At 38.3% G+C, this 21,369-nt stretch overlaps 1 protein-coding gene across 1 annotated transcript; it reads left to right on the forward strand.

Annotated features, from left to right (window-relative positions):
* The first annotated feature begins 43 nt into the window (after nucleotides 1-43).
* LOC133367690 (vomeronasal type-2 receptor 26-like) lies at nucleotides 44-19,218 on the forward strand. The gene is made up of 7 exons (XM_061591787.1): nucleotides 44-100; nucleotides 6,437-6,495; nucleotides 10,762-11,053; nucleotides 12,816-13,664; nucleotides 16,580-16,801; nucleotides 17,769-17,895; nucleotides 18,317-19,218. Exons 1-7 carry the CDS (start codon nucleotides 44-46, stop codon nucleotides 19,216-19,218), a joined length of 2,508 nt encoding a protein of 835 aa, XP_061447771.1.
* Nucleotides 19,219-21,369: the final 2,151 nt, after the last annotated feature.

Below are 21,369 nucleotides of genomic sequence, written 5' to 3' on the forward strand. Positions count from 1 at the left end.
TGGCCAAAGACAAGTGTCTTCATCTGCCTGAAAGTGGTAAGTCATGGGTCTCACGTGTGACTCCAGTTCTTTGTTCTGCTGTTCAGAAAATGGCCTAAAGGTATATAATACAGCACTGCTGGCAAGGTGAAACAGCTCTGGTGGCAGATGGCAGACTACCTAAGATTATGTAAGCAAATCTGAACTATCTGCAGAAACAGTGGGGAATGTGTTTAATAAATTATAATATATAATTTCCCCTTCAATATTCTTCAATATATGTCACCCCTTATATATTGCTGTGGACTGTTATATTAGTCTGCATACTGTGAAGATGGTATTATGTAGCTGTAACCTTGAGTGAACAAATGTATGATTGGTTCTTTGTGTAAAATTTAATACTTTTTAACAGAAATGAATAAAAGTAAATAGAATTTTAACTATCTATTTGAAGCTGGACCAGAATTAGATAATAATTCAGCTAGAATATTTGATATTCCCCCAGGGCATCTTTAATATTGATTTAAATATAATATCAAAATTTAGATGTCCAACTCCCCCCCACACACACACACACATTCTTTACATTTGAATTGGCAGATAGCTCAAGACAAGTATTAAGAAGAGTATGGGCTGATGTATTGCTAGGGGTGAATTAGTTCAAAAATCTGTACCCTGATTTCTGTCTTTTTATTTTTTTTTAATTCTTGTACTTTCAAAAAGAAAGGAAGAAAAAGAATGAGGGAAAGAGTGAAAAAGAAAAGAGAAGAAATGATTATAAGTTAACATAATAATAGTATACAATATTAATGAGGAAGAATCATATGGAGAAATGTTATGTATCACTTTTTCATTCCAGTATTGAACAATGCCCCTCACTCAGCAAATCTATCTTGATTAATTTCATTAACCACTTTCCTTTTATGTGTCAACCATGTCAGTAACACTGTCTCCCATTTTTTCTCAGTCAATCTGTAATAGTTGGAGAGTTTTTATTTTTTTTCTTGTTGAGCTATACATAGTTAGTCAATGATCAGAAGGCTTGTCACTAATTGAAGATCAACACTTCTAACTTCTGATTGTAGCTTACAAAGAACAATTGTTTATGAGTTTCTAGATAATGCAGAGCTTGGAAGATTACTTTTAAAAGTAATAAATTACAGTTACAATTACTTGGCCCAAAAAGTAGTAATTAACGTTACAATTATAATTGCTCTGAAAGTAACTGATTACTTCACTTTTTCTCAAAAGTAATCACTACAATTACATTTCAGTTACTTTTTTAAAAACTACAAGGTGCTGGCCTTGGCTGCTGCACATCTAAGAAGCCTAAAACAATATTAAAAATAAACACACACACACAGGGGGTAGTAGAATAAAAAAAATTATCCATAAGATTAACATAATGGCATAACAGAATCTCACATCCCCCCAGCAATGAAGATACCCCAACTCTTGAAATCAAATTTTACACTTGAAATGCTTTTATAATATGTTTCTGTTATGTCTCAAAAGAACAAGATGCTCAAAGAGCATGTCAGACAAGGAATGTCTTTTTACAGTCATTACGTTGCCACCAGTACTGAACAGGCGTTCTACTGCGGCGCTTGAAGGCATGCCTGTGTTGTGCTGCAAAAAACACCGCAGCACACGTGGAAAGCCATGGAGTGATGACACTTCCCTGCTGGGAGACCTCAGGTACCTCACCAGTTCCTCCTCAGCAGTGTCCACTGCTGACTTCTTGCCCTGGGGCAGAAAGTTAAAGAAGTCATCTTCTAAGTCATCTCCTTCCTGGTCTTTATCTGAAGACTGATCACTGTCCTCATTAAGTACACCCATCTTTATTTCAGCTTTCAACAAGGCTTCCATTGTGTATCTAAGAAAGAGAGAGGATATGTTAACACATATATGTTAGGAAACCATCATCTGCTCTTCATTTCCTGATGTTTGTCATGTCCCCTGGTTTAGGGTCCAGCCTGAGCCTGTGGATGATGACATGGAAGGTAGGAAGGTGACCAAGTCACCACACTCATGGGGCAGCACAGCAGACCCTTAAGGATTACCTGCAGCAACCCAAGGTTGTGATGAGGAGCCCCAGGAAGAAAAGGCCCAGCCCCTGCCTACCACCTTAGCCCTCTGATGCCTCCCTTGAGACAACATTTCCCTTGGAGTAATCCACCCAAAGGGCTTCCCTAATGTTCTTACTTGTTGGTATGGGTGGCGGCCTGACACGATTCCAGCCAATCTAGTTTGAAGCGAGGGTGTAGGGAGGCTGCCAGAAGAAGCCTCTTGTCCTCCCAGATAGCTGCAAACCACTTTCTTAGGGCTTCGCGCACACCTCTCAGCAGCTGAAAACAGTATGTGTACCTCTCAGGTTTGTTTTCCAGTCCTTCTAACTTGCGGTCCAGATTGCAGAGCGTTGGTAGCAAATACCCCATGAACATGCCGTTCTCCCGTTGCAGGATATCTAGGGACTGGGCTAGTGGCTCCATAATCTCTGTGTATTCCTATACCACTTCAATCTCAGCAGCTGTGATCCTGGACAAGGAGCAGCGGTCCATTATGGCATGCATTTTTAGTGGCACAGTTGACAGGAGCTCATGTAGTTGCTTCAATGCATCAAAGGTGGAATTCCACCTGGTCTTATTCGGTACCTTCAGATACACACCACATTGCGCACGGATATACTCAGCAATCTGGGCTGATTGGTTCTGCTTGGACCACAACTTGCTGCACTTTCCCATCAAGGAACGAAACTGTTTCTTGAAAGGACCAAGAAGACTACTTTTGGAGGAGTCAGAAAGCATGGCCTCTATGTCTTGTGTTGCCACAAGGTTGAGGGTGTGGCTAGCACATCTCTGGTGTGGTGGTAAAACAAAATCCTCTCCTGAGTCTGCAGCTTCTTCCTCTGCCTCAGGTCCTGTGTCCAGGATCTCACAGATAGGCACAAACTCCACCTCAGCCTCCTCCTCCTCCTGGTTATCACCATCATCGTCACTGGTGCCTGCAGCTTCCACTGGTTCTTTGGCCATGAAAACTCTGAATGCTTTCACAAAGTTGGAGCCATTGTCTGTAGTAGTGCACATAACTTTGTTGTGGATCCTGTACTGCACATGTACATCATGCAGTGCTTTTGAAAGGACATCGTATGTATGGCGCCCCTTCAGATGCTTACAAGCCAAGGCCCCGACCTCACGTTTCAGGGTAGTTGGGTTGATCCAGTGGGCTGTTACCCCAAAGGAACTCTTCTTGCCATTGGTCCAACAATCTGCAGTGGTTGCTATATATGCCACAGCACCCATTCGGTTTGCAAGAGTTTCTCTCATGTGGCATGCTCTCTTCTCAATTCTGTCTCTCAGAGTCTTGGCACATATGATGGTGAGATCTTTGGGGAGTCCAGTGCGAACCAGATTAATGAATGATGGTTTGTCCACAGTCTGAAGTGGTAATGTCTCCTCTACAATGAAATCAATGATTCTCCTGTCGAGATTGCTCTGGGTGACAGGCTCCCTGCCAGATCCCCACCTCTCAAGGGTTGTCTGCTGCTGCTTCAGCATTTTGGGAGGAGGGGTGTCATGCATTGGTTCAGGAAGGCCACGTCTCCTTGCCTTTATTGCTTCTTCAATTGCTCTTAGCTTCTCAGGGTGTGCCCTCTGAGGAAGAAGAACAAAGCATGAATCCAAGAAAAAATGGAAGAGGAACTTCACAATTTAAACATAAATAGACAATGGACACTCTTTGAGGACCAGCATGACAAAGGCTTACCTCAAAATGTTTCTTCACATTGGATGAGGAGGAAACAGCTGATCTCAGATTTTTGATCCTTGGAAGGCAGTAATTGCATCGTACAACAACATTTTCCCCACTCTGGCTCACAAATGTACAAGCTTTCTCAAAGCCAAACCATGGTACTTGCTGTTCTGCAGATGTGGCTGTGGGCAACTGGCACTGCTTCATGCCCTCCTCCTCCTCATGCACAGGGCCTCCTTTCTGAACCTCACTTTCTAGTTTTGCCTCCTCAGGATCAACAAGCTGTGACTCAAGTGGCCACACTAACTGACTGCTGCTCTCAGTAGCAAAACCTGCAACAGGCGTCTCTGTAATAAACAAGAGATAATGCTCCTATATGGGTGAACTTCAGCTGTGATGTGCCCCCATCTCTTCCCCATGCTGCAAGATGCCCCAGTCAGAGTGGAAGTAAGCAGGTTGATAGCACAATTAAAAGAGATCCTATTTGCATCATTTTTGCTCACTGAATAACCCTGCCTGGGCCAGTCTAACCTACTATCTCACAGGGTTGTTGTGAGAACAAAATGAGACTGGGGTTCAAATCCCCACATAGCCATGAAGCTCACTGGGTGACCTTGGGCCAGTCACTGCCTCTCAGCCTCATGAAAACCCTATTCATAGGGTCACCATAAGTTGGAATCAACTTGAAGGCGGTACATATATTTTTTATTTTGAATATGATGATTATGATAATAAATATGCAGCATTTCAAATTAATTCTGTATGAGAAGCATTCCATGCCAAGCTTGGAAAACCAAGGATGAGGTATAAAATGTAGACAAAAATACTTTTGACAAAATGCCGTTTATCTTTTATATCTATATCTATAATTAGCAATACAGCTGAATGATGTACGTAAAGTATTTTTTCTTTTCCTTTTCTTTTTTATTAATATTTTAGTACTACTGCTAAAGTTCTGATGAAAGAATAAAGCATTCATTAGCCAAATTCAAATGATTAGAACACATCACATAAATTCCACTGAAGTTGGAGTTTTTGCCATAGAAAATGAAAAAAACATATAACCTATGATAGCCCAATAGACAATCAGAACTAATATAAAACCCTATTGCTTCTCATTTGCAAATCTTGCAAGATCTAAGGTAACTCTAGATCGTGTGAGTTCAGGTGATGCATGTTATGTACATTTGTATAGATATTAGCAGAGATTGTCAACAGTCTATCTCTCTCTGGGACTGGGAATCTCTCTCTTTCTCACAGAACATGAGTTTGAGAGCTGGGGGACTGAGAGGAGGAGCTGCAAGGACCCTACTTCTCACCTCATCTCTGCCAAGAACAAAAAAATCAGCCTTAAGCCATTTATTATACGCTAATGATTTTTTACTTTTATTATTATTATTATTATTACTGAGACAGTTTTTGTCCCACATACAATTCAGTCTTGTGATTAAACAGGACAAAAATACAAATAAAAAGAAAGATGAAGTTCAAATAAATATACAATAAAAAGCTAGCCAGCATTTTAAAAGGCAGGAGTGCTCTGTCTGGATAAATACAGCACACAGGTATGCATAGGAACAAGAGGGAGAGTTCAAAAAGGGGGGGAAGGAAGAGAAGTAGGCCGAAGTTTCAGAAGTGCCTTGTGATTGATGGAGGGGGTGGCAGCAAAGCAAGGAGAGGCAGTGGGAGGGGCAGAAGGGGCCACGGGGGTCGCACACACACACACACACACACACAAATCATCGTCACTCACCTCCACAGCTCTTCGCCATTCTGCTGCTGCCTTCTCCTTCGTTGTCCTTGCCCTAGCTTTTTCCTCTGGCGTCCATTTTGTCCTCTCAGATGCTAGCAGGCCCTGCCCATTCACCTCTTCCCTCGTGCCTCCTAACACAGATCACAAGGGAAGAGACAGTCTGCGCAGAGGTCCAATCAGTGTGAGGCACATGTCTTGTGTTAACCAATCACAGCCAGGAGCTGACTTCCCCTTGTTCCCGCCCCCAAGTAACGTCCAACCTAACGTGGAAACGTTAAAGTTGCAGCTGAAAAGTAGGGAAATTACTAGTTGTTCCGTTACTTGCCAAATGTAATGGAATTACCCACTTGTTATTTAAAATTGTAACTAATTACAAGTAACTCGTTAAAAATAACGAGTTACTTCCAAGCTCTGAGATAATGTATACCCTGTATTACATACTGCTGTCCAATTTTTTTATTCTAATACAAGTCCAAATAACATGCATGTAATCTGCTTACTCTTCTCACATATCTAGCAAAATATATATTTGTTGTGTTATATTTTACTTTATTTCTGTGAAGTGAGGAACCACATATAAATAATTTTCCTTCAAATCCTTTAAATCCCGCTCCTTTAAAGCTGATGGTATAATTTCAAACAACCAGTTCCATTCCATTTGTTGCATTATTAAATTATGTTTCATTAAATCCTTTCCCCATTTTCTTCTATAAGCTGGTTGCAATAGTTCCCTCTTTAATTTAGATAAAATTAGGTATATTTTTGAAATTGATATCCCTTCCCATTTGTAGTAGAAGTTTCTCAAATGGGGTATTTTGACATGGTACACCATACATTAACAATTGCTCCACAATGTGGAAATTCGTATTGGGGAAATAATGAAAAAATTGTCATGATAAATTCAGCACTATTGTTGCGTGTACAAAAGATTATATATATCCTTTTTTAATCTAGATCCCAAAGAAAAGCAAATCTTCCCATAATAAAGAATTGATTGTTGTATTTGAATTCTGGTAAGTTGTTTAGTTAGTGCTGACATTAAAGGAGATAAACCTGGAGCCAGTTTTTGTGAACAGTTGTGCCAAAGTTTAAATATTGCCTTTTTTTGATATAAGATATGCCGGATCATCTGTGATTTTCTTAGGTTTAAACCAGAGTAATTTCCATAGTCTCTTATATAATTCTGGTTCAGCCTTTAATTAAATATTTCCACTATTCCAAAATCACTCAGTTACCAATTTTATAGCTTTGTAATATCTTACGACATTTGCTATTTCCAGTCCTCTGTAGGTCATTTTTTGATATAAATTTTAAAGGTTCTGTTTGCTTTGTTCAACCAAACAACCCCCCCCCATAACTATTGAAGTTTAGAGTTTCAATTTCCAATGGAGGTATGCGAAGTATAAACGTTTGGGAGGGCAACCATAGAGACTGCTGAAATTTTCCCCAGGCAAGACAGCTGATATTTTCCTCATTTTCTTAAGTCATTCTCAACCTCTGTCATTATTCTTTTATAGTTGTTTTTTTATTTTTTTGAAGATTAGGATGCAAACAGTGTTACTCTTCCATTGCATGCCTATGTGATTTAAATAGTCCTCTGTATGTTCTTTTGTCAAATCAATCCCTCTCTGACTTGGTTGTGTTGATATTGTACCCTGAGGCTTCACTCTATATTTTCAATAATTTCAGGCTATGTTAAATCAATGCTATATCACTGATTTAAACTCTTATATCACTGATTGAAAGCACTGTTTTAAACACATACCTAATGCCTGATATCTGCTTATTGTTCTAAGATGAGCTAATGGTTCAAAAAAAGTGCGACTAGCAGAGGACATAATGGACATTTTTATGAGTATCTCACTCCAGTTCTATGTATGTGAATAACTAATTATTTACAAATACCTTAGGTTTGAAGTAGAATAAATCTAACCAGGTATTAAACATACCTCCCAGATTCATTTCTTATAAAACCCTAGCTAGAAATATCCATTCTGTAAAAAGCCTTTTCTCTGTTCAGAAAGAGAAATATTGCTTGTTGCAGCTTGTGGCTAAATTTTATGCAATTAATTTTTTGACATTATATTGTAATTTCCTTTTTTTATAAATCCTGTTCAGTCCTGTTTGACATACATGGAGATTACATTATTTCATAATTTTGCTATTATAAATGTCTACATCTTTGCATCTTGGTTTAGTAATGATGTTTGTCTGTGGTGTTGCTGAATCCTTGTCTAGTTTTAATATTACTGCTATTGATGCTTCTGACTGATGTCGGTGACTGCTTTAAACACAGTGATTCATTTATCATTCTTGTATAATGTGGTACTATTTTATCTGTAAATGTCTTTCAATATCTACAGCCAGTGTGGCGTATATCTAGTCAGCTCATTAAGGGCTGGAGCTTTGTTATTTCTCAGATTCTTTACGGTATCTTCTATCTCTTCTGTTATAGATGCTTCCAAAGATATTAAATCCTGTTCTGTTACTTTAGGCATGAAAATAATTGAGAAAACTCTTGTCATTTTGCTCTTTGGATGATCAAAAACCTGTACTCTGTTTTTCTGAAAGCTTTCTTCCTCTGCAAAAGACTTTTTAGAATTTCTTTCTCATTTTGGTGGGTGAGGGGTTGAGCTTATATGATCATTATGAGATGGCTAAATGTTGTGTGTGTGGTTTTCTCTAATCATTTCTTCAATGCCTTGCAACATCATTGGCTGCCTCTCCTTCCTTATCTGAAAAAGCCCAATGGGAGATGCTGTCTCAACACATCTGCCCAACCTTTAATTGAAGCATGAGAAGCCAGGGAAGATGGCTACCATATACCTGAGATGGGGCTCAATTAAAGAGAAGTTCTTCCTTTTATATTTTCTTTAAAAATCCTGCATTAATCTCTTTAAAAGTAAAAAAGACATCATCAGCAACAAAAACCCTTCACTAAAAATAAAATAACCAGGAACAGCTGCCAGGAATATGAAAGGCAGACTCCCTGCCTTCCTCAATGTACAAAGAAGCACAGCCAAATACTTTATAGGTGTCTCAGGAAGTACAGGCACCCATGAAGGCTGCAGAATGATGAGCATTATAGAATGAAAGATTATCCTCCCAGTTCCAGCTGTGACTCAGATTGTGATCTGTGCTTGCTAAAATATCATGTTGACATAGTACTCTTGTCTGTTGACAGGGAACTTATAAGTGTATACAATAGCTGTATGCAGCAGGAAAGGAGCTGTTTGTGTATATGTATTTATAATTAATCTACATACAATTGCTAGTATGTGACCTAATCAACAGCTTGTAGCCTAATACACCCATGGTGACAGCGGTGACTAAGAATACTGGACGGATGGGAGCTATGCTGCATCTTCACAGAAGCCATCACATTGTAATATAATGCAGAAGGATGATATAATTCATAAATTATAAGTCTGGACATATGAAATCCCTTGTGTAATTCACACTGCCAGAATAATTTTCTGAGTTTATATTACAAGCTGCCCAGTGTAGAGCACAGTACATGGCCATCTGTCTGGGTATGGAAGCAAAAGGAAGACATGATTAGTACTGCTGTTTCTTCTCATACATTCTTCCATGGCAATAATGGGGAAGCTGTGGGCCTCCCATCATCCTTGACCACTGGCCATATTGGTTAGGGATAACTGGAACTGGAGTCTAACAACATCTGGAGAATTGCAAGGTTCCCATCCCTGCTCCATGGATTCATCCCTAATCCTAATTCCTCTGGGTGTCTTTTCTTGCTCACAATAAACTCAGGTGTTACTCCTGGCTCACTTAGAAAAAAAGATGTGAGATTACACTTAATAAATATGTTTTCTTCAGCTGTTCTATTCCCTGTGAGCAGAGTGCCTTGGGGAGCTATTGCTAAACCCTGTAATTATCTAGAATTATGTGATCTTTTTTGCCCAAGACAACACAGATTTACAGTGACCACTCTCACAATAAGCAATCAAGATGAAAACACACATAAAACATCCCTGTGTTTTTCAGAGTTTGGGGAGACAGACTGGACAAGTAGTGCTGTTGGGAGTTTTACATGCCATAAAGTAACATCATTGACCTGCAGAATAAGAAGATTATGTGACTGGTTGCTCTAAATGGGCTGACATTGTATACTAATGAATTAGATTGGAACAGTGGGTTTTGTTCCAGCAGATCATCCTTACTGTTGCAATGCTGATATTGCTGCTGTGGTTACAGATAGTATGGATGGTGTTTCTTCCCCTGACTGATTGCAAGGCATTCCCTATTACTTGCAACATGATTGATCCCCTCCAGATCCCACATGAGTATTATCATCAAGGTGACCTCATCATTGGCAGTACCTTTTCTCAGTTCTTCTCCTTTTTTGACACTATAGACTTCCAACAACACCCCAGTGCTATGTTTATTGCAAATCCAGTGTAAGAATCTTCTTGTGTCCCATAAAAGGTAGATAATAAGAAGGACTGGTTTATATTAGTCAAGATTAGTCATATTCAGATTAGATCAATTGAAATCAATGGATTTAAGAAACACAAGTCCATTTGTTTCAGTGAGTATACTGGGAGTATGATCAATCTTTTGTCAGATCTATAGTCCACCAATTTCTCTGTCACTCTGTCTAACCTCATTGTCAGTTATTCTGTGTCTCTTGTTATGTATTCTTCTTTTTCTGTTTTTTTTTGTTAAAGGTATATTTCAAGACATTTTTGAATTACATAAAATTATTGTGTGTTCTCTCCATTTCTGGTATTTTCCACACACTCTTCTTTCATGAGTCCTTTCACTATGTTATGTGTATTCCCAATTTTAAATGAACATAAAATATGAACATAAACCAAGCATATTTTTAACCGGAAGAAGAACTCATTTAACGTTACTTTGACATAATTCTGCCTTCTCAAAAGGTAAACAAACACTATCCTGTTTTTTTGTGAATAGAGATCCAAATGGACAGTTTTTAATTATGAATAGTGGCAACCTCTGTCTCTCCCTATTCCATCATTAAAAAGTCTACTTCTTTTCAATAGAGAACCACAGTATCTCACAGTAATTCATCTATGTTTGTCTAAATTCATTATTTTATGTCTAAACTTATTATTTCAAACCAGTGTGAGCATTGACTCTAAAGGTGTATACCATACTATGTAGCTTTGATGATGTACAGTGAACCATTTTAAAAAAACAACCTAGGTATCTGTGTAAGAACAATGTGTACTTAGAAAGTAGTTCATGATATTTAGAATATTCATGTAATGTGACCCATGGTTTGATTACAGTGTAGTGACAAAATATTACCAGCATGTTCTGGCTTTGGTGTTTGCAGTGAAAGAGATTAATGATAATCCTAGAATTTTACCAAATGTTACGTTGGGATTCCACATCTATGATAGCTACTTCAATGAAAAGATGACTTATCAGACTACCTTGAACATTCTCTTTCATATGAAAAGGACTGTCCCCAACTACAAGTGTGACACACAGAAGAATCTGATTGCTGCCATTGGGGGACTTAACTCTGAAACCTCCCTTTCCATGGCCACCATTTTAAGCATTTACAAGATTCCTCAGGTATGTATGTGAGGCATGCGGGGTTTGAAAATGGAAAATGCGTGGGGGATATATTCATTCTAGCATATCCTGCAAAATTATAAGAGAAAAACACAAGTTGAAAATAGATTCCTCAATTTAGCTCCATTGGGCTTGCTTGAATGATTCTGTAGTGCTAACCTGAAAAGGATTAGAATCAGATTGAAATAAATTAGAAAGATTTGTTTAAATCAAAGCAGGTAACTGATGAAAATAATCATACCCAGCAATGACTAAAAGGAAAAAAAAAATCTGAAGTATAAGACAATACATTAGGCATATAAAGATAGCAATAATTTACACAATAATAATTTACCAATAAACCACATATATTATGAATCCCTGACTTGCATCCTCCTAAAATTTCCACCAGTCCAAACATGTTAAAGGCTTACTAAATTCCTTGCTATATAACCATTCAACCTAAAGATTAAGGAGAGGGGAATTCTAGCTACCAATCCAAGCAGAGATCCAATGAACAGATTCTCATGGGCTCAGGGTGAAATTTGAGGAAGATGAATCCAGTCTTCAATGTATAGGATTCAGAATTGTCCAATGGAAAAATAGAGGGTAAATGTTTAAAATTGGAATAGTGTCATCTAAACCTCACACGGGAATAAATAGAAAATAAAATTAAAATCAAATAAATTTTAAAATAAAATCAGAACTGTTCATGAACCAGGAATCCTGCTTCACTTGACTTAAAGAAAATGGCCAATAACAGCTTCAAAGGAGGAACATCTTCAGAGAAAGAAATCCCTTATCTCATAAAAAGACAAAAAGGCAAACTGGGCTCCCAAAGTTCCTAAATGTGTCAATACAGAAAGAAATGGGGTGAAGTCTCCACTGACACCCCATATTTTCTGCCTTCTGTTTCTTCATTTTCTCTCACCCAACTTTTGTGCACTAACATTTAGTTAGGGAGATCCTTTATACTGATTCAGACCATTGCTCTCTATATTGATATTGTCTATACTTACTAGTGATGGTTCCCCAGGATTCCAGACATTTGTAGTCCTGCCTAGAGTTGCTAGGATTGAGATGCATGGGAGAAACACCTGCAGAAGCAAATTTGCATTGTTTAAGGAGTATGAACTGTTCCCAAGTCCTATCTCAGTACAGGGAGACTAGCCATCTTAATTGATTTTAAATAATGTATTTTTACACAGTTCTAATCTACCTTGTCAACAAACAAACAAACAAACAAACAAACAAACAAACAAACAAACAAACATACAAACAGTCTCCCCATTGCTGCTAGTCATAAGGAGTAAAAAATCCTGTGTCTTCTTCAGTGGGTGCATTGTCATAGCTCAATAAAAGTCTTGTCAGTATTTCTGCTTCTCAAATCCCAGAATCCTGGCAGAGACATTCCTGCCCATGAGAAATACACTGAGGCCTGCTTGAGATATGATTCAGACTTGGTTATCCAATGTTTGTTTCCATTCCACTCCGTAGATCTTTGGCAATAATTTTCACCATCCAGAGATTCAGTCCCAAAATGAAGTGAGTGACACAAGTGGGGAATCATATCTTCAGCAATGCAAGATGGAGAATCTGATATTAGTAGCCATCATATTTTGGAACAGTGTGAAGTACTGAGGACATACAAGTTCCAAATCCTAGATGAAATGAAAGAAAGGGATGAGAGGAGGACAAAATAAATATTTCTTCACCATACCCTCTCCGAACGTACATATAACCTCTGCTCTAGTTTCAGCAGTACATTTTTTCTTTCTTGTAGGTTTCCTATTTCTTATTTAGTCCTTCTCGGAGTACTAAAACCGAGTTCTGCTTCATGTACCGAGTGGTCCCTAATGAAGAGAATCAGTACGTTGGTATTGTCCAATTACTTCTGCATTTCCAGTGGACGTGGGTTGGGATCATCACATCAGATGATGATAAAGGAGAGAATTTTGTGGAGACCTTGATTCCAAAGCTTTCCCAGAATGGCATCTGTTTGGCTTTCACTGACAGAATGCCATCCGTGACAGACTTCTCTAAATTGCTTGATGGATACCATAGGACAAGGGACAGGGGTGGCCTTGTTAACAACAGTAAAGCAAAAGCAGTAATTGTGTATGCAGAAACTGCATCTGTACTTCGTTTGGTGTTCTTTCTGTACTTAGTACAAACAGTATATATGGCAGAGACATCTCTAAGCAGAGTGTGGATCATGTCAGCTGAATGGGAGTTCCCAGCACTTCAGTTTCACAGGAATTGGAGTATAGAAGTCTTTCAGGGAGCCTTGTCTTTTGCTGTTCACACCAATGAAATAGAGGGATTTCAAAATATCCTTCAGTCCTTAAATCCTTATTCACAAAATGGAGACAGCTTTATCAGGGATTTCTGGCAGCAGGCTTTTGACTGTTTAGTTTCAGATTCCCATGTGCCTGTAGAGAGTGATGAAACTTGCACTGGGAAGGAAATGCTGGAGAGCCTTCCTGGACCATTTTTTGAAATGAGCATGATTTCCCAAAGCTACAGTATATACAATGCTGTCTATGTCATAGCCCATGCTTTACATACCATGTATTCATTGAATCTGAAGCACACAGCAGTCATAGCACTTCGAAACCCACAACCGTGGCAGGTACTAACTCATTAACCAAAGCATCTTGAGAATAAAATGTATAATACTGTTATGTTCAAATACGGTATGTGACCCCAGCACTATATAACCAGCTTTAATTTCTTAACTCTGTTTCTAAGAAGATATTTATAGCACAGGAATCCATGCATTCCACTTCTTTTCAAGCAGTTGGAATGCTCCACAAATCCAGATGTTTCCTAGTTCTGAAAATCAGGGTGTTGTGGCATCTTAGACACCTTATGTTTTTGGGAGCCAGGTGCCAGCAGGGTCTCTATGTCTTCAGCATTGTACAAGCTTCTAATCTGTTTCTTTGTCCTTTGCTTCTGAATGGAGCCAATGACAGTGAAAGGAGGTGAGTCAAGCACTGAGAAGATTGGCTGTTAAGGACATGTCTTATTGTGGGAGAAGGTGATCTCAGCAAAAAGCTGGGAAAGGGAAGATGTGTGGTTTTGTTCCAGCCCACGTACAGGAGTAGGAGAGGAGGAGGAAAAGAGAGAAAAGTATGCTTGTGAGGGGATCCGCGTGCATGTGTGTGTGTGTGCATGTGTGTGTGTGTGCGTGCACGCATGTGTGATGGTGATTTGGCTGCCCAAATGCAGTTGCTCTGAATGTTAGTATGGCAGCCAAGAAAGGAAACTCAGCAAAGGGTTCCTTAACTTACTACATGATGATGATGATGATGATGATGATGAAAAACTGTCTGAATGGGCTAAAAACTCTCTTTTTCTAACATATTAGATATGTGTGGAAGGAGGGGGTGACATAGACAGATAAGAGAAGGGGCTAAAAAATCGTTGCCTATCTTCTAGAAGGTGGTAAAGTTCAAAAGATTACAAATTCCCATGCAAAATGAGTGCCTGGTCTTCTTAGAGAGAGTGGATTCCTTCATTTATCAAAATCAGGATTTGTCTTAACCCAGGAGCAAAAAAGGCCCCAGAGAAAGGGGAGGGAAGCCTATGTAATCAGTAGTTTTTAAAAGGTTTGTGTTTTTATTTATTGCTGTGGGGCTTTCTGAGTCAGATATGCCGACCCCAGTGAGTGTCAATTGCAAGTAAGCCTTTATTAGTTTCTACTTCAGAAAGCCAAGACAAGTTGTGGAAAATGAGAATTCTGTAACTGCAGAAGAGACAGTTGGGTAGCAGCAGGAGACAAATGTGTAGACGCTGAATTCAGTAATCCAAGCAATATATTTTACAGTGAGAAAGGACAGTCAAGTGGTGACAGTAATGGAGAAGGAGAAAGCAGTATTCAAGCCTGGCCAAATTATTCTGTATGTTAGAAGGTTGTATAATCTTAGAAGGGGGGTGGATGTGAGGGGGCTTGGCTGTGGCTATCATGAAGGGACCCTGCATTTCTGAATTTGTTAGTACCCTACAGCTGAAGATTGAGTGGATCCTCTTCTTTTTTTTATCACAATATCCTAAAATATATTCTCCTGCTCCATGTTGCCAATTGGATCTGATGCAGACATAATGCTCAATGCTGGCAATCTACTGTTTGTAAGTCGGAAGTAGTTATTAATTTATTTTTTTAATAGAATCTGCATATTGCATCACTGGTGAAAAAACTTTAAGCAGTTTGTGTGTGTGTGTATATATATATATATATATATAATATATATATAAATTAACAAATGTCAGAAGCTAGAGAGCAAGTTGGCCTACAAAATTCAAATAAAATAAAAATGAGCAGTTAAAATACAAATTACACAATAAAATTGCATGTTAAAATACATGTTAACTTTGTATGTCTGGGTTAAACCCTGTAATCTCCCTCTTTCCATCTCAAAGGAAAAAAAATCCTTTGCCCAAAATTCTCTTAGACATGGGTTAGTTTTGTGCTTGCGTAGTAACAACTAATCATGGGTCCCCTATAAACGGGCCAACAGTAAAACCAGTTAATACTTTTTGCATAAATCTAAAGTAAAGTAGAGAGAGAACTTGGCTGTGAATTCCTGACCATTTGTTATAGAATTCTTTGGGCATTCTTATTTGTTATAGAATTTCTTTTCAGTGCCAATTCAAGACTTTCCCCTTCTCCCATGCATTTTAGCATGTGTTTTAAAATTGTTTTAAAATTTTTAAATTGTTTTTAAATTGTTTTTTTAAAAAATGTGTTTTTAAATTTGTATATTTGTTTTTAATGTTTTTAATTGCTGTAAACTGCCCAGAGAGCTTCGGCTATGGGGTGGTATATAAATGCAATAAATAAATAAATAAATAATAGAATGCTAAAGAAGGGGGGAAACACCCTTCTACTCTTTTTGTAAACTGCTTAAAGGTCTTATTACAATCAAATTAATTTTGTCACGTAAACAGTTAAATAAATAAATAAAATACTAGCAGCTACACATGACAATTTGGTTACCTCCTGACCTTGACTTTCCAAAGAAGAGGCAAAGGAATCTATCTCAAGAACAGAAGAGCACATAGCCATGTATTCTTGTTTACTTACTTATTTAGCCCATTTATATCCTCTTGTCTTTCTACAGTCATGGAACTCACATAAGCTTAAAGGGTTGTCAAGGTACTGTTTCATCCAGGCACCAAATATGCCTGCTTGACTTTAGCATCATGCGCCCTTAGACAATTTGACACTGAGATGGTTTTAGGGCCCAATTCAAAGAACTGATTTTTGGCTTTTAATAGATTTATTGTTTGGACAGAGATAATCAGGCTATATTGCAAAGCACAGAGTCAGGCTCTGAACTGAATCTTCCGGTTGGTGCATACCCTTAATTGCAATTATTGTTTTATATGGTTGTTAAGTTGCCTAGTAGAACCTGATGGATGGAAAGGTACACTATAGATATTTTATTTGATCCAAATAATAAACAAAAAACTCGAGTGATGAAGTAAATGCAACTTTATTGTTTCGTCCATCAATTTTTAAAAACTGATTTTACCTCTTTGTAGCTTCATCCTTTCTTGAGGAGAATCTCTTTTAACAACAGTGCTGGGGACCAAGTGTCTTTGAATGAGAAAGGAGAATTAGAAAGTGGTTTTGATATTATAAACTGGGTTACTTTCCCAAATAGATCTTTCTTAAGGGTGAAAGTAGGAAAGATGGATCCATGGGCAGGCAGAGAGATCATCATTAATGAGGAGATGATCACATGGCACAGTGTGTTTAAGCAGGTACATTATGACTTTTGGTTTTAGGTACAAAAATCAGTGAGGGGTATTCTAGTATCAATGTGGGATTTATTTTAATTGTTTGATTTATGTCCAGTCATACAGGTATTTAATGTGATTTACCACTATATTTGGATATAGTTTCTCACATGCTTGGAAGGTTCAGGCATACATATGTAATACTTCTAGTGTTAAAACATATGAACAACATCCCTCAAGCTGTTCCAACAGAAGGTTTTCTCTCTGTACATCCCTTTTACAATATAGGGTGACTCTCTATGGAGTGCAGAGCACCAGCAGTCAACACCATGCATAGGAAATATTGTGAACTATTGGTATATAATGAAGCAATATTTTGTTTTGCCCTTGTTGTAAAAGGGAAAATGTCACCCTCCAGTGAGAACCCTGTTGCCCCAAAGGTTGACTTCTCATGGATTTTTGGGAAAATAGCATCTTCTCACAGAGAGAGAGAGAGAGAGAGAGAGAGAGAGATCCATTGACTTGCAAAGAGGCAATGGTGGTAGTAAAAACAAACATGAAATATATCCATGTGAAAACCAAATGTTTTTCAATATTCCTTCCTCATATCACTGTTTCTGGAGTACCCTGGAAAATAATTCATAGTGATTGAAACTGAACTTGTTCATGAAAAAGAAGATATCTCCATCTCATTTCTTCATCCTTTCCAAACTCAAGTTGAGTTTGTTCCACTAGTCAGTTTAGTTTCAATTTTAAAAATAAAAACAAAAAACAATTACAATTGCTTTAAAAACTAGGCAATTTTTGGCAGCTGAGTTCACAGAGTAACTTGATATATTAGGGAGTTCATGATCTAACTGAAGACAACTTTGACTTGGGCATCTGAAAACTTCACATGACTCACCCCTATTCACCTTGTAATTTGGAAAGTGCAGACCCGATGCCCATCCTTAAGATGTACTAACCTTTCCTTCCATGCATTTATGAATAGATGCCACCTTCTTCCATGTGTAATATCCTGTGTCAACCAGGTTATGTTAGAAAAAAGAAGGAGGGGGAGCCATTCTGTTGCTATGACTGTGACCCATGTCCAGAAGGGAAGGTTTCTAATCCAAAAGGCAGGTATCTACCACACTGTCATATTCAAATGAGTGTTGTAATAATTTCCTCCTCATTTCTAGTGACATAGTTAAGTTTGTTTGCATTTATATGATAAAGTTCAGAATGTAAATTTTGTATGTAAGGACAGGTATTTATTAAACTTAACACCACAGACTATAATGAACTATTTCATTGGACCCTTTATTCATTTAGAGGTGGAGAATTGGAGAGTGACATCACACATGCTGTCACTTTCCCAATCTCTATGAATTGAACTTAACTATCTACGATATACATTTATATAACTGTACATGTGTAACACTCTTTCTGTGGCATTGTGAACCTTGCTTTTTCAGTAATACAAAGAGTTCAGACAGGCCTCAAAGGAGTATCTTCATTGACTAAGGGGTCACCATCCCTTTCTCTTTTCTTTTCCAGAAATGGACAATTGTATTAAATGCCCAGAAGATCAGTATCCAAATGGAAGGCAAAGCGGATGCCTTCCCAAGGCTTTAAACTTTCTAGCTTATGGTGAAGCTTTGAGCATCAGTTTAGTGGTTATGGCATTTTCATTTTCTGTGATCTCAGCTTTGGTGCTGTGGACATTCATTAGATATCAGAACACTCCAATTGTCAAAGCCAACAATCGTGGCCTCACCTTTACTCTGCTCATTGCCCTCCTGCTCTGCTTCCTCTGCTCCTTGCTATTCATTGGTCAGCCTCAGGCAGTGACCTGCCTCCTACGGCAAACCGCTTTTGGCATCATCTTCTCTGTGGCTGTTTCTTCTGTGTTGGCAAAAACCATCACTGTGGTTTTGGCATTCATGGCCCCACAACCAGGATCCAGGATCAGGAACTGGGTGGGGAAAAGACTGGAAATGTCTATTGTTCTCTCCTGTTCCCTCATTCAAGTTTTTATTTGTATTGTGTGGCTTTGTACTGCTCCTCCATTCCCAGATTTGGACATGGACTCATTGGCTGAAGAAATTGTGGTTGAATGTAATGAAGGGTCTGTTGCTATGTTTTATTCTGTTCTTGTTTACATGGGATTTCTGGCTGTAGTCAGCTTTGTTGTGGCTTTCTTTGCTAGGAGCTTGCCCAGTGCTTTTAATGAAGCCAAATTCATCACTTTCAGCATGTTGGTCTTTTGCAGTGTTTGGCTGTCTTTTGTTCCAACCTATCTGAGCACCAAAGGAAAATACATGGTGTCTGTGGAGATCTTCTCCATCTTGGCCTCTAGTGCTGGGTTACTGGGTTGCATCTTTGCCCCCAAATGTTATATAATTTTACTGAGACCTGAGCTAAACTGTAAGGGATACTTGAAAAAGAGAAATAAGTAATAAAATTGTACATTGTTTTTCACTGCTCTTATATTTAATATGTTATCTGATTTGTGGAAATAAAATGGCTGAAAGCATGTGTCTTCATTTGTCCAAAATTTTAAGTGGTCAGACATGGGTCTCATGCACAAAATTAGCTTGGTGTGATGGTAGTTCTTTGTTTCAGTGCCCATAAAATGTTCTGTTCCCTGTCAGCAGAGTGCATTGGGGAGCCAATTCTGAACCCTGTAATTATCTAAAATTATGAGATCCTCTTTTCTTCCAAAGACAACATGGATTTTCAGTGACCACTCCAAGAATAAGCAACTGAGATAAAAATAGATATAAAATGTATTTGTGTTTTTCAGAGCTCAGGGTGATGGACTGGGCCAGCAGTGCTGCTGGGAGTTTCACATGCCAAAAAGTACCACCACTAAATAACAAAGTCAGAAGATGATGTGACTGGTTGGTCTAAATGGGCTGACATTCTATACTAATAAATTAAATTGGAAGACTGGGTTTTGTTTCAGCAGAAAACAATTCAGCCTTATGGTTACAATGCTGATATTGCTGCTGTAGCTGCTGATCGTATAGTTAGTGTTTCTTCCTCTAACTTATGGCAAGGCATTCACTATTATTTGCAACTTGAGTGATCCCCTCCGGATCCCACATGAGTATTATCAACAAGGTGACCTCATCATTGGCAGTATATTTCCAGTTCTTCTCATTTTCCAACACTATATACTTCCATGAATAACCCAGTGCTATGTTTATTGCAGATCCTTGGTGAGAAAATTCTTGTTTCTCATAAAATTTATGAGAAAAATTTATGGGCAGTTTATAACAATTTCATAGACAGATAATAGAAAAATTTGATTATTTTTCAAGATTGGACATATTCCAGTTAGACCTATGGAGATAAATGGATTCAAGAAACATGCCCATTAATTTCAGTGGGTCTACTCAGAGTATAACTAATCTTTGTCAGATGTACAGTCCACCAGTTTTTCTGCCACTCTCCATTTTGCTGTAGTTTTTATGTCATTTCCATCTGATCTTATTTCCAGTTATTCTCTGTCTCCATTTATGCACTCCTTTCTGTTCCAGGTATATTTCAAGACTTTATTGAATCACATAAAATGACTGTATGCTCTCTCCTTTTCTGCTATTTCCCAGAATAGCATGTGTCACTATCCCAATTTTAAATAAGAACAGAAAATGGAAAATGGAAATTGACTGCCTTCAAGTTGTTTCTGATTTACAGCTACATTATGAATAGGGTTTTCATGGTAAGTGGTATTCAGAGGTGGTTTACCGTTGCCTTCCTCTGAAGAACATAAAACAAACACATTTTTAAGAATGGAGGCAGAATTGAGTTAATGTGGCTTTGATACAATTCTGCTTTCACAAAGTAGACAAACAATATCCTGATAACTGTGGATTCAGATCCAGAAAAATGCACAATTTATAATACATATAACAGTGGCAACCCCTGTCTCTCCCTCTTCCACAATTAAAAAGTTTCTTTCCTTTCATTAGAGAACCACAGTATCTAACAGTTCTGAGAGATAACTGAAACCATCCCATCTATTTTTGTTTAAATATTTATTTATTTACTTATTTATTACACTTGTATACCGCCCCATAGCCGAAGCTCTCTGGGTGGTTTACAACAATTAAAAACATTAAAAACAAATATACAAATTTAAAAACACATTTCAAAAACAATTTAAAAACACATGCTAATATGCCTGGGAGAAGAAGAAAATCTTGACCTGGCGCTAAAACGATGACAGTGTTGGTGCCAGGCGTACCTTGTCAGGGAGATCATTCCATAATTTGGGGGCCACCACTGAGAAGGCCCTCTCCCTTGTTGCCGGCCTCTGAACTTCACTCCAAGCAGGCATCCGGAGGAGCACCTTTGATGTTGAGTGTAGTGTATGGGTGGGTTCATGTCGGGAGAGGCATTCCATCAGGTATTATAGTCCCAAGCTGTATAAGGCTTTATAGGTTAAAACCTGCACCTTGAATCGAGCTCAGAAACATACAGGCAACCAATGCAAGTGGGCCAGAATCGGTTTTATATGTTTGAACCAGAGCTTGGAAAAGTTACTTTTTTGAACTACAACTCCCATCAGCCCCAGCCAGCATGGCCACTAGATTGGGCTGATG

This window comes from Rhineura floridana, chromosome 11, assembly GCF_030035675.1.
Source record: "Rhineura floridana isolate rRhiFlo1 chromosome 11, rRhiFlo1.hap2, whole genome shotgun sequence".
Taxonomy (NCBI): Eukaryota; Metazoa; Chordata; class Lepidosauria; order Squamata; family Rhineuridae; genus Rhineura; species Rhineura floridana.